Source organism: Gadus chalcogrammus, chromosome 7 (assembly GCF_026213295.1).
Source record: "Gadus chalcogrammus isolate NIFS_2021 chromosome 7, NIFS_Gcha_1.0, whole genome shotgun sequence".
NCBI lineage: Eukaryota > Metazoa > Chordata > Actinopteri > Gadiformes > Gadidae > Gadus > Gadus chalcogrammus.
Genome location: NC_079418.1, coordinates 22,243,800 through 22,258,841, shown reverse-complemented (window position 1 = coordinate 22,258,841; position 15,042 = coordinate 22,243,800). Strand labels below are relative to the sequence as shown.

Here is a 15,042-nt window from a genome sequence, read left to right as displayed (position 1 = left end):
ACCTAACCCTAATATCCCAAATTTAAGGAGGCCCATGCCTTATTTAATCATTATATTAAAACTTTTGCTTATATCCACCTTGGGTCCTTCTTGGCATTAGACTAACTAATGGTGAGGCCTGGCAGGTGGTGCAACAATGCTGCACAAACGTTATTATGCCAGAAATAATGATGAAGGAAACGAGGAAAACAAAGACTTCGATTTTCCAATGTTGTTCTTACCTCCCAAATCAAATAGCTGGGGAACATTTCAGATTACTTCTGAAGCCTTATTACAAGGGCAATTGCTCTCTCCGCTAGCTTGAGTAATCTTCTTCGTGCCAAACCCATTGTCCCAGCTCTGCCATTTTGCAATCAAGTGCAATTTTGACATGTGTGATTAATAGGCTAGAATCACACATGCAAAATCTCATGCTAAACCCTCACATTGTGTGTGCAAACAAACCAAAGGCACGTGCACACATGCACTTTCTCCATCTCTCTCTCTCACTGCCCCTTCTCGCACACTCTATTTGACTCACTTTCGCTCTATTTCTCTCAAGCACAGACACACATGCACATATACGGACATACACATATAAATGCACACACAGGCAGGCACACCAACACACACTGGAAATCTCTCCAATGCTCAGACATGTGACCGCTCCCTACCTTCCTCTCACCAGGTTGCATGTTTGGTGACCGTGAAGGGTGGCTTCCCCCACCCTCTGGAACTCCCTGCTGATTATTGTTTTTAACGCTGGGTCAATTAGCTAGAATGATTTTCTATTGTAAAATGCGTAAAAATGCTATTTACCCTGATTTGATTATTATTGTTGTTATTTTTGTGTACGATTACACAATAACAATATGAATTATTATTATCACTAGAATAGTAATTAGTGGGATGATCACTAGTATTATACCTAGTAGTAGTAGAAGCAGTAGTAGTTGGTAGTAGATGTTGTATTAGTATAATGGAAAGTCTTCCATTACTAGCTGTGTCAACAACAACTCTCTACGAATGCATAGTGCAATCTGCTGCAAGCATTTGTCCACAGCATTGTGATCAAGGACATATTTAGAGGAATTACGTCGCATGGTCCAGTTGAGGTTGTTCATCTCTGGAAGGTCACCACTTTGGCAACAGTGAATCATTGCAGAAGCCACACACATAATTTCCCAGCCTCGCTCAGACGATGCCTTTTTCCAATATCTAGTAGTCAACACCTGACAACTGCAATTTAAACAGAATACTTCCAGCAAATTGCACTTCCCAATTGCACAAGTCAACCGTCTTCATCTGTCACCTGCCACATCTGTTTACATGTCTTCCCCCCCTTCCAAATACCAAATAAATTAAAGATTGGGTTCTGTTGAACTGAGACATTGATAGAGGCCAACCCTGTATCTCTGCGGCTGTAGTGTCTAAGAAAAAGTGATATACACGTGCATGTCTATTTACCATTTGATGAGTCAAAACTAATTTGATACCCAACTGGTTGTTATTGTCGGAGAATGTGTTCATCGTCTGGCCAATTCCACCCAATTTGCATGCAAGGTTGTCTTATTTTAGTTCTTCCTATACTGCAAACTGCGCCAGTGTAGCTCACTGTGGCTATGGATCTGCATTTGCAGTCTGTCTTTCCATTAGCTTTAAAGCTCCCGCTGTCTTCACCGCATTGATTAAATGTGACTCACTTGCTCTCCAGGTAAGTTGTTTCAAGCAATCCCTGTTCCATTGCACGCAATCTTGCTGCCCTACTACACACTTTCATATTCATATTGTGGTGATTATGTTTGTTTCCAGCAACCTCTTCGGAACGATTGTGATAATTCATGGTGTGATATTTTTGTGCAACACAATACATATTCCGATTTGTTCTATGTCTTTTAGCCAAAAGCACATATTTTGGGTTCATATTTGTAGCAAAACGTAGCAAAACATCGTATTAGACTCATAACGATTCTGAGCAGGAAAACACTTAATTATGAATTCAAATCTCTCCAGACATTATTTTGTCCTGATGTGGTCGGGTGTCTTTGGCTTTACCATGATATAACTAAAATATAAGTATGTAATTGATAGATTCAAGAATCAAATTGACCAAGATCCTGTTTTTTTTCGACAAACAACTACAGGGTGTAAAACCTTTCCAACTAAAAAATGTGCGCCTCTCAACATGGTTGCAAATCAGTCAAAATACAATCAGAAGACGCAGGACGCAGGCTGGAGGCTTCGAAGCTTTGTCCTTCCAAAACAAATAATTAAAAGACTGTCTGGATCCAGAGCAGTGGATAGTGTCAATGAAGCCTAATATTCCTGTCGCAAATATTTATCTTGTTAAGCCCTTTGAGACTGTAATGGTGATTAAGGGCTATACAAATAAAATTGAATTGAATTGAATTCCTCTGAGGATGTTAGATATTACTGTGACCATGATTTAAAGAAACACACAAGACGGCCCTACACATGTCCTAGTTACAGAGATGATTGCATCTCAGCCACTGGATATGATGGATGAAGTTAATCTTGAAACAAAGGTGAACGGCCAAACACAGCTTTGCGGAGAAAGACAGAATTGCAAGCCGCCATTTATTTTCTGTGAGATAGAGCTAAAAACCTTCAGATTAGCCTCCATGATGTGAAAGAACTAGCTTTCACCAGAAGAAGTTCTGTTTGGCTTTATATAGCAATGCTTGGCTCTTGCTGGAGGTAAGATGTCTACAAGCTGGATGGATACAATATGTATAATTCATCAATGTATTGTAATACTAATATAGCTGGAAGCGGAATTGGACTTGTGAAGATAAGTAGGCTATTATATTATTTGACAAGTATATCAAAAATCCTAATATTCAACAAATAACCTTTAGATTTAGATCCTGACCATATAGATCCATTGTCCTGTTTTTGTCAATAGGTGTGGTAGCTTGAATGCAGTGACCTTTTCAAACAGAATTCAGTTACTAAGCAGAGACTGCTAGGCAGTATAGTAATGTAAATGGATCAACAACAATCGGACACAATCAATAAAAAACATTTCCTAATGTGTACATAATGACAGTAATACAAAGCCGGCTGCATGAAACATTCATCCATATTCATGTCCATGGCTGGGCTTTTACATTGATCAATTCAAGCTGCTAAAATGTGTCAGCCAATTTCATTTAATTGCCATAATAATAGCATCCCACATATCATAGATGCGTTTGCTGGGGCTGAAAATGTTCCATGAAGATTTGTAGTCTCATCACTGTGCTAACCTTTAAATACATTTCGGTTACTTGAAGTCCAAAAATACAGCTTGCAGCACAACTCTTTCTCTAACAGTCACAGTAGAGCGGTGTGAAAACAGAGTGCAAGAGCCAACCCCCATTCAATCACAATCTAGTGTATGGAGACAGTTTTAGTAATGGGTAGCGTCCGAGAGACGGTGAAGAGTTGGGATTCAGGCTCAAACTTTGTTCTGACCTGAGTGGCAGCCGTCAAGTAATGGCAATCAATCAATATTAATCAATCAATATCTTTTGTCAATATGGTGGTTCTATACTTGTCCATCATCATTGATGCAACTCTATAAACCGAGTTTGAAACTATAGCAAATTGCATCTTCTCGGTTGCGTTTTCTTTTGGCCATTGTTGAGGAAACCAAAACAAAGAAAGGCTGTTTTCTCTGCCATGTTCCCCTATTAGGGTGGTCTTTTTATAAATAAGGGTCCAGGATTTGGCAAGAGTCTAGAGAGAATTAGAAATGATTTGTGTGGTCACAGGAGGCCGGTACTTTGCGTTGACATATGGTTGGAGACATCTAATTTCAGGATTGAGCTAGATCTGAAGTGGATTGGACACGCAACAAAGCCAAAGTGATTTGAAATGCAGCTTTCTGCTGACAAACACGGTATCAACATATGTGCTAGCACTTGGATGAATAGGCTTCTGTGATGAAACTGCTGTTCCCTTTTTCTATACGAGACTGCAACAAGTCATAAGACTTGAGGAAATGGGAGTAAATTATAGTGCCTTTGGTTTCCCCTTAAATGTCACTCCTTGGTTCTCTCTCAATGCTTTCGACCTGAAAGTTCTTGGTTGCAGATGGACTTGTATTTTGAAAGTGGTGTCTCCTGTGGTATATGAAAGAAGTGCCAGCGCAGCATAAATCCGCAAGTCCTCCAAGGGTATTCTGGTCATTTCTGCAAAAGATGCCCTACTTATCTTACAGCAGAGATCGACCTTCTTAGGATGTGGAGGAAGTGCACACGCAAAGGCTGTAGCAGCAAGTACTTTTTGTTTCATTTCATTTTGTTAAACCTAAAGTTGCACACTCTGTTATTGTAGAACAAGGTGTCTAAGTATAAGAAAGTTGTCATGTTGTATGTGTCTTGCTGTCTTATCTGGCTTTATTTTCTTGGAAATTCAAGAAAATAATAAGAATTAAAGGATATAATCATTTTCATAGTCCATTGTTGCTGAGATATATACGTGTGATTTAACGTAGGTGGAGACAACAAATTGGAGTAAATAGTTGTGAAGGACTTAAAGAAGAAAAAGTAGGACACTTGCAATCAGCAGAGCATGCATTTGCTGGCCGAGGGTGACAGGAAGGTGTTGCCACTGATGAGTATTAATGATATCAGAGAAGTGCGCAGAGACGGGCAAGAACGCTGGCGTTGATGAACGCGGCCGGCCTACACTGGTGGTGGGGTTCTAGTTGAACAGCGCCACAGCACACAGGTTTCTGGATATTAAACATTAATGAGCAGCCCTGTGATTTATGACAACATGAAGAGGCTGTAACCCAACTGGTGCAAGATGGATGTCCACACAGTGCTCGCGAGGGAGAGTGATGCAACCCTCCTGGGCTGGGGAAGAGGGTGACACCTGAACTTGAAAGGATATCCCAGGGGACTGGCAGATATAGTAAGTTAGATCATTGCATCATCGTTATAAAGATTAATGGGTCATGTGAACTTTTTATTACCCAGGGCATTGGCAGACTTGAGAGATTCTTTTCAGTTTTAGTGCAATAAACTTGTTCTATTTCACAACTATTATTTTTTCAGCGAAGTCATACAGAAATGTGTAAATGTATTGATATAGTTTTGCTTGGTTTATCAGCCAGGCCTTTCATGTTAATGAGCCTTGTTCTATGAAATAGCATCCTTTGCACGATAACTGCCTTATGGTCAACACATTACAGGATTTTACTATATTTGAAGATTTTTTATCTATTGTTTGGATTTAATATTTTTCTACATAATCCCAATAAGACTTAATAAATCAGAATGTATAAAAATGTAATGGTTGCAAGTGGGTACACCGAGACAGCTCTGTAGCAAGCCATATTTTTTGTGGTTAAACTATCTGGTCACGCCTCAGTGTGTAGTGATACTATATTGAGCATGTCCTTGTTTCACCTACAACCTGCCACACCACAGTAAGCCAGAGACCCTCAACAGGGGTGCCCTGCTGACAACAATCTCTGTGTCTTTTAACACGGTTCACATTAAAGTCATTGACCCAGATGCCAATCAGTGTGACATGGTTAGCACACTCTGTGTCTTTGCTGGGGCTTTCCCTCACCCTTCCATTATAACCTGCTTCTACGTATACGTTGTGTGTCTGTGTAAAGGCAATACGCTATGAAACAAGCCGTTTATAATTTAATGCATTTAAATGAATGATTCCAAGTCACAATTGATTACCGGCAAGCATACCACACATAATTCCTGTCAAATGGGGAATACAGAAGCTTGTGAAGCGTTTGCAGTGAACAGGCCAATTACGCAACTGCATTGCAATATACAGCCGTGTTAGCAATACTGCCTCAGACCTACAGGGTCCTTGGAACTGGCCTTCAGTGTGTTTGTATGTTCTGTCTGTGCTACCTCTTGGCTTTTTTTTTCCAGGTGTCCCAGGTTCACCCCCCAATCCAGGGGACATTTATGTTAGGTTAATCCCCCATTGCCCTGGAGCGGGCACTGGCTGTACACCTGTATCACACCCTAGGGTGCGCCCCACGGCTGACCACTGCGATGGTTAAATGCAGAGAACACATTTCATTGATCTCCCAGGGATCGATAAAGGGTGTGTATTTGTTTTTGTCTTGAACTCTGAGGGGATTAGTGTACAAACGACATAAACATTCTTTGGAATGCAGTTTGGTGTACACAAGATGTTTTCTTGTTCTCTGCTATTGGATGTTAAACGTGTTTTAATGGGATCAATTTTTGCCAGCCATAAGTCAGATTTCCATTATTTTTTTATGTTTTTCTTACATAAACTGCCTTTGAAAATTGGGTTTACATGAAGCATACATTCGTCTAATGATAGAGCTGAAGATGAAAGACACATCTTCAGTCTGAAAAACATCTACAGAGAAAGCACCACGTTTATGTACAATTGAGGACATTTCCGAGAGATATCTCACCAGTAAAAATACAGTAGAAAGTAAACAGATAACAAGAGTGTAATTAGGGGGTCTGATATGATCCAATACCCTTAATACACCAATCTCAGTTTTGGTACTGATTTTCTAGCAGTGTTATTGCAACGGCGCGTTTCACATCCTTTAACGCGATTTTAATGCAATTGGTATCTGGTCTGAACCGGCTATTCAATAACCAACAGCCTTCTAACGCGGTCAAGTTGAAATAAAACATCCACTGACATGGTAGGCTGCATTCAGAAATGTCATAAGGCTCAGGCGCTGAGCATCCCCGGATCAATAACCTTCAAGGACAATATTAAAGATGTACACTCGGGAACAAAATATGCATTCATGTGCAGATCAAACACAAACATTACAAGACTCTTTTTCTTCAAAATAAAAAAAAAGAATATGAATAGCCTTACAATACGAGCAAGGCCCAGTGTGATGATTTAGCCTCTATTTAAAAACACACAAACAACACTTGTTAATCGGATGAATACCAACACACCAGAGTCAGCACGACGTGCGGATCAATATGACGCACTGGGAAATGACTTACTTTAGGACGGCGCTGTCCCCTTGTCTCACGGTGATGTTGTCCTTTAATAAAGAGTCCCCGCTTCTTGCCGGAACTCCTGCAGGTATAAGGAACAACAATTTTAGTCCGAGGACAACAAGGCATTTACCGGGCACGGCGAAAAAGCCACCAAATCCCATTTTGACAATGCGCAACTTCCAAGGGAAAACTTGAAGGGTATTCCTCGAGTCGTTCGGCACAAACGGAGAGAGAGAGAGAGAGAGAGACCGCAGATGAGCACCACGAGACGCAGTTTGGTTGCAATGTGTTCCCCCAAAAGAAATAACGAGCGACACTGTCTCCCGTGTAAATGGAGAAAAAGTGACTCTTCGCTTTGAATGTCAGCCGTCGGGTTACTTTTACGCTCGCAGCGAACGTGTGGGTACTATTGCGCTGGCTTGAGGCTGAAGATAAACAGGGGATCTCTTCGGAGGATTGCAGACCGTCCCCCCCCCCCTTTTGCTTCCAACTGTAATTGCCGTGAAATGGACGCTCGCGCCGAGATGCATCAGCCAAGTCTCCTCGTTTTCTTTAAGGACGTCGGGTGTGGGACGGGTTCAGTCTTGAGACAAGTGCAATCCAACGGGCGGAATCACTCCAGTGTCTCCGTTCATTTCAATTTCAAAAGTGTCCTCTGCGTTCAAAAAAACGACCCAGTTCGATTAATAAACCAGGAGGTGGAATCACTGCACGAGACTGTGATCTTTTTTAGCGCGCGCGGTAATCAGCACTCCGCAGTGCCCTCGTGCGCGTGTAAACTCACTGTCGTCCGCACGCGTGATACTGCCCGTATGTGTGTATTGGATTTTTTGGTTACACCACCCCCTCCCTTCTCCTTCCCCTCTCTCTCTCCCGCTTTTCACCGAGTTATGTGATTCTTTATTCCCACGCCACGTGAGTCCATCATCTTCATATCACATCGGACATGTCCCAAAGTGCAGTTAACGAGTTGGAGTAGCGTGTTATAGTTCTCTTTTTCCCCATAAATAGCTGCTGTGCGAAGTTGGCAGATTTGATTCGGTGTTGTCATGTTGTTTACCGTCGCTCGTTAACGCCGCTGCCTCTTCTGTCACATCATGTTATATACGTGCATGTTGGGGACGCTATCTAGGGGGAAGAAGTGGTACATCGTTGTGCATTCCCACCCCTCCGGACCTTCATGAGGAGACTCATCATGACTTAAGCATACGTTGAACATATTTAAGGAGGGCATCATGGCTGTCAATTGTAAGATGCTTCCACTGGAAAAGAGACTGGTGTTGTCTTCCTTGTAAACATTCAATGTGTTGTTTACATTTTTTATCAGACATTTTGAAAGCATCTGCAATACAACTGTTTACCAGATGAGTTATAACCTCAAATGATTTGGCTTTCAGCAGATGGGATTTAGAGGCTGAGGCAAAACAGCATAATTCTCTGGAATCTAATTTCACAAGATGTATAGGCAAATATTCATGAGGATTGATTAGGCAAATCCCAGGATATGGAGGTCACTGTTTGTTTTGACACAGAAGCAACCTCTTTGTGAATAGACCAAGCCCAATTTCAATTCACTCCAAGGTTGTTATGGTAGGGGTTAGGATGGGCTGGGCAAGGGAAGGTGGGCTAAGATAAGAGTTAATTAAAGTGATATCTGCCCCAGATGCAAACAGCAGTCTTGACAACATGCACATCTTAACGCTTTTTAAATTAAAAAACTCTTGCTGACCTCAGCGGAATCAAAGATGTGTGGTCTTAATTAGAGTGAAAGGTGGAGGAGGGTGAGGCGCTGAACCATTAGTGATCCCACCACCACCACCATCACCCCAACCACCACCACCACAACCAACTGCTAATGAAAATGTCAACATTTGGGACGGCGGACTCTTCCAGTTTTTCACAGGTGGACATCGTGTCTATGGCGATAACAATGCACGGCACCGATGATGACAAGAGATTAATAACAACCGCCACTGATTAAAACAAAGGCTTTTTTTCACCCAGCCGCAATCCATTATACTGGGAATGACATGAGGTCTGAAGACATCCGGCGTTCTCAGTGCTCTATGGAGGCCCAGGTGCGACCTGTGACCTTGCCGGCGAGCTGCTAGGTGCTAAGGCTCCCACACAAATAACCACTTAGGCACTGCAACAGCGTTGTTTGGCGGCTGGCCAGCGTGAATCGCTGATCGCTCGATGCACACGAGATCGGCAGAGTAGGAGAGAAAAAAGACCAAAAGGAAGTCTTTTAAGGGTGATGTCATGTGCAATTGTCGTTCCTCAAAGGCAAGGTATCCATTGTTCCACTACGGAGCTAATCGATGTTTAAAATGTTTCGGATTTCGACCGATTTTTTTTATTTTGTAGAAGTGCAGATCCTAACCCTAACCCTATTATGGTAATACCGATCAAGTGGGGTTTTTGGAATAAACCTATGAACAGACTGTCAAATGCAAGCTGGAAACCCAACCACAAAGAGAGGGAAAAGTAGAGATTGAAACGCAACATTTTATTCCATAGACTTGCAGAGCCTGCATCGACATGTTGCTAAGAAGTCCTTATAATCGGTTTCCAGTTCCACTTATAATGAAGAGACAGCAAACCCTTCCTAGGTTATCTAATCTGAAACAATTAAATCCTTGGATAATTAGCCCTTAACTACATGGATTGTTTGATTGGCAGGTTCTTGTTGTGTGGACCAATCTGATGGCGAACAAGTGAAAGCCCCAGTCAGTTGATCCATGAAATAGGTGTTTCAATTCAAACACTGATTTGACGCGATGGATCTGTGTATTTGGAGCCAGGGTTTGTGCCTTTGTTAAGCAGAGCCCCACCATGATTCCAACCTTGATCCCAGATAACATATCTGCTTAAGCCAAGACATAACACACTTGTGTAATCAGATGTGCAAGTGCAGTTACAGCCCTTCAGCACAAATCTGTTTGTTATGTGTTCGCCTCCTTTGCAGTTGCACAGAGTGGGTTGGTTCTGAGATTTTGCGTATGATTCCTTGACATCTGCTCCCTCTTTATCCTCACAAAGGGTTAATCCTTTGTTCATGAGTGTGTTCATTTATGCCACAAATGTAGTGTGTGGCATAGTGAAGGGATAATGCACAGTGTGTACATTGTACACCTTTGTAGGGTGAATAAAGACCACTCCGCTTCGTGTTGGAGACCCGCATCACCATGTCTGAGTTTATTTAGCAATGTCTCATACAACAAAAAACTGCTTTTTACAAGGCTACTTACCGAAAGATCTATAATTTGACACCAAATATTACAACAAAAACATATTTTATTGATTTTAAATTATTTAATTGCTTCTACTAAAATAAATTGTCTGTTGGAGTCTTAAGTCGGAACAGGCATGCTCCGCAAAAGTCTTTTCATCATAGCAGGGGTGCTTTCGGAAAAAACAGACAGTAGAAGGCCATTAATGACCAATTCGAATTGAGTATTCAACAAAGCTTCAACATCTTCAGATGTAGTTTTGAAAGTAGAATATATTCTTACTGTTTAATTCTCTTATAAAACACCCCGCACAGCCAATCTGGAATGCAAATACCGTGGTTCAATGGTTCAAGGAAATGTACTTTGCACAATGGGTATTCAGCATTTGGTTCAAGTAAAAACTTTTTTCCTCTTCTTTGTATCGGAGTGAAGACAACTAGACATAAAGTGAACCGTTTTCTTTCCATCCTTCTATCTTGATAGTGTCCAATCCAGGATTATAGCTCTAAATAGCTTGTGTAATCAAGTCTTCAAGATGGAGTTTGAACAATTACCAAGAGGACAAGATCTTAATAATCTTTCAGAGAGAGTTCGAGAGTGGGAGAAAAAGGGATAAAACTAATGAGCAGATAGATTATCTGTCATTATTAAGCTATGTTTACCAGCTGACCGAAAATGCAACTTTGTTTGTCCATAGTTTATCCACTATGCTTGCCAACGGAATATATATATTTTTGTAGGTATTCCTGCTGGAAGAACAAAGCTTGCAGTAAAACGAGTCTGCATTCTATTGAACATCTGTAGGAGAGACCCTGCTGTGGTTCTTGGTAAAAGCTGGTACAAGTTAATGAAGTCAGCAGTTTTGCTGCTTTATTGTCATATTTATTAATATTAAAAATAAGATTGATTTTGATTCAGCTGCTGTTCGAGCCCAAGGTTCTAAATATATTGTGACGATAATGACAAATTCAGTAATTTCCTCCCAGCTTTGCATATTTTTCTTAACGCTTTCATTCCATAGATACCTTCTGCTTATTTCAATGTGATCCGAGTGAGCTATTCCCATTCAGATATTACTGAAATTGAACTAATACCTTAAGGTAGAATGAATAAAACAGTCAGATCAAATGTGACGTTGACATATAGATGGCGGTTAAGGGAGTCGGGGAGATGTATCCAGATGAAAAGGGAATATTTTAAAAAGGGGGTCACGCACAATTTCCAAAACGGTTCTCCCACTTTTAATATCAGTAGAGCTATTTAATGGTTCCAGAATAGGCTTCAACTCCTTCAACTTCCTTTCCTATTATTGCTATAATTGTGGACTTTACCATCAATGCACACTGACTATGCTAGTACTAGAGTACTCTTCAAAGGACTTTTTTTTTTTATAGAAAATGACCTGATCTACTGATCAACTTTGATGCTATCATTTTTTCATGTATGTAAATTATGTTAACACTAAGGTGTCTGTGTTGTAATCAAATGCAATCCAACCTTGCATCACATCAAGTATATATAGTGCCTGGTGAGACTTGATTGTTGATTGCACATATTATTTTGATTACTGCCCCGTGCAATTTATGTGTCCCATTAACTGCTTGGCACTCGAAAGAAATATGTAAATGACCAACATAAAAAAAACAAGCAGCATTCACATACATACACAACTTAATCAACAAAGTCCCAAGTTTGAGTTTAAAAAATCGCTTTGAAGTTGCTGAGGGTCATGTAGTTTGGTATGAATTTGTAGGCCCTTTTGTCTGCTCCATCATTATGAATGAACATTGATTTGCACGTAGGCGAAGGCAGCAAAAACACACACACGCAAACATTTCCCCGTGATTACACCGTGATTATTACCGTGATACAATACAATTTATATCCTGTGGTCATTTGGTAATGCTCCTTTTACTAATTACAAAAAATAATATATGTAAAATAAACCCCCTGTGGATGAAATGTCCAACCATTTTTTGTTTTACAAAAGCATTTATTTGGCATTTCAAACCTACTGCTCTCACACACATCTCCAACACTGAGCTACAAGTGAACTAACATCTGACACTGTTCAACCTGCATGGAGAGCCAAAATCAAATCCCACCTTTTTGCCCCACACCATATGTAATCCAGCTAACTCAATAAGATGATTGCTCGTCTGAATATTTTCACAACAGAGCCTGTAAAAGAGTTCACTTGTAGATTGTGATTCAGTCGTCGCTGTTTTTTCTTTGGCCAACCAATTTCTGCTCTCACTGTCTAAAACACTGGAGGGCACAATTACAACTGGCAATGGAAAGGAAAATGTTGGCATTGAGAAGAAAAATGAGGTTAAATCTTGCTCATTTTTCTTATCTCCTGAAGTCCGATGAGCCTGGGAGTGTACAGTATTTCCCCTGATAAAAGCTAACACGATATTCAATTCAAATAAACAGTAATAGCCAAGAACATTACAGGCCCCACAATCTAAACTTGGCGGTTATTTTATTAGGGATTTCTTCCTTATTTTATTTATGCTCCAGCCAAACACAGGGATTTTCAGCCATGCATTCATCCATAATTTTTTTTTTTTATTAAATGTCCTGCTTTAATTATGATTTGCACTATTTGAATATCACAGGGGGTTAGTGCAGATAAGATAGCAGCAGCCAGGAGCCAATGATTGAAGAGATTCCAGATGACATCACTCGATTAATTCCACACACTCAATCTTAATTAACTCTGCACACAGCCATTCAGACAAGTTTTGAGCTGGTGGGATTTGCTCTGTGGGGACGAGAGCTCAGGGCAGTCTCATTCACTATTCATTTCAGACGCATCCTTCGAGGTACCTTTCTCGGATCAAGATATCCGTCCGATGGCATTGATGGGATCCTGTCCTTTTTTCCCATCAATCAGGTTAGGGTTAAAACATCCAATCCGATTCCGTTTTTTGTGTATTCATACAACTAGGGATGGCAAGATTCCAATGCAATTTCAATATTGCAGCATCTGCTGGTAACGTTTGATTAAGAATCTTGGTGTTTAATAAACCACTATGAAGCTGTTACTGCTCAATTGGTTCATCAACTGCCAAGCTTCTACTTCCCTGTATGACAAAGCATGCTTGAGCTACAATCTACAGCCCTAACAAGTAATGGCATTGTGTTTCAGGAGGATATTTTCAATGGAGTCCCTTAATATCAATAAGCCATCATGTGATTAAGTTCTGTATCGGACTCAACGACGACCGCATTTTTTTTGCGTTACTATGTAATGCATGCATGCATGTCATAAAGGCTTGTTTTCAATATTTTCAGAGGAATTCGTGATTTCTAAAGTGTTTGGTTTTTGTGTAATGTTTAAGGCCATAATGTCAGTAAGGGATGATACCAAAGATGTGAGAAGGTACCAGAGCCTTTCTATTTTCCATATGCCTATATGTAGGATTAGCCCAAAATTGCTTGAAGGATGGATTTATTATCCCTTCCCAAGCAAAAGGGAGAGACATACCATCAAACTATTCTTCTGATCTCGTCTCTTTTCAGTGAAAATCCCTTTTGGGGATGACATGACAAATAAAAGATGATTCCTCAAAGTGTTTTGAGACAAAGGAAATCCACAGTGTTGCAACTTTTCAATTATAGGATTGGATGAAGGATAGCTGAATTGGCCCTTTTTGGGTGTGCAACCTAAAAACCCAGAAACTGGTCAAACAACATGAGATGCTGTGGAACCCTTTCTTGCTGCCTAACAACAGATAACAAGGTTACGCTCAGACAGCTCTCTGATTGGTCATGATATATTACTTTGTGCTTACAGAATATATTGAAACCCAAAGTAACATTGATAGCTGTAATGCAATAGGCAGAAGAAAAGGGGAAGGTTAGAGTGATAAAGAAATATAGTTTTTGCTCGGATGTTGTTATTGTTTCTGCCAACTGTCTCAAGACCAATGAAACACCTGACATTTTTACCAGCATAGCACGACCAAGGAATACCTCAATTTAAGTCAATGTCTTCAAAATACCATGTCTTATTCTAGGTAGAAGATATGCTAGGCGTAAAAGTCATAATAATAGATTATACAGTACTGACGATGAAAAACTGAAAATGTGGAAAGCTTCCAATGTCAAATATGTTGGAATGTCAAAACACATTCAGTAAGAGAAGAGACCACATTTTAGATATGGGTGTGATATTTTGACAGTACAAAGAGAACTATGATTGTCTTAAGCTAGAGCTTAAAGAAATATTTGGCAGTTTAATTTTCTAACTAAAATAAATCATGAAAATGACCTTGGAGGCTAGCAAGAAAGGAAATGTCCTCCTTTTCTGCCTCCCAACATCATTCAAAATTGATATTAAACAGAAGAACTCAAAGCTATATTCCCAGCAGTGACAGGATGCGCAGAGATCAAATTCCTGAAAAAAGAAAAAAAACATCCTTGATTTTGTCGCTTTTGTCATCTCATTTGAACTTGGGGACCGCTCAACACACACGAAGACCTTTAGTTATAACAGTTCAGCATTTGTATCCTTGGCTTTACTTTTTCTCTGCATTTCTTATGATCTTTCTTGTTTTCATGGTCCTTTTACAGAAAATAAAGCTCTCCCCATTGGGAATTTTAGGGCACACTTTTCCACAGTCTGAACAGTAGCTAACAGCTGGTACTGAATGAGGAGACATGAGTTTGAGGTGTAGAATGTGTTGTTATTGTTCATTAATTTACAATGCATGCAGCACTTCGTCTTTTAGGAGACACTTGTATCGTAGGCAGCTTGCAGTGAATACAGATACAACTCATTTAGGAAACTGGTATGGTTATGCATTTACAACATTCCCGGAATAAATTCA

General features: G+C 40.3%; 1 protein-coding gene across 1 annotated transcript in view; it reads right to left on the bottom strand.

Annotated features, from left to right (window-relative positions):
* The window catches only part of LOC130385856 (opioid-binding protein/cell adhesion molecule-like), an 85,061-nt gene extending 77,331 nt beyond the window's left edge, over positions 1–7,730 (bottom strand). The window contains exon 1 of the mRNA XM_056594587.1: positions 6,975–7,730. Within this exon, the coding sequence (XP_056450562.1) occupies positions 6,975–7,132 (158 nt within the window). The 5' untranslated portion in view covers positions 7,133–7,730. The remainder of the gene's footprint in view (positions 1–6,974) is intronic.
* Positions 7,731–15,042: the final 7,312 nt, after the last annotated feature.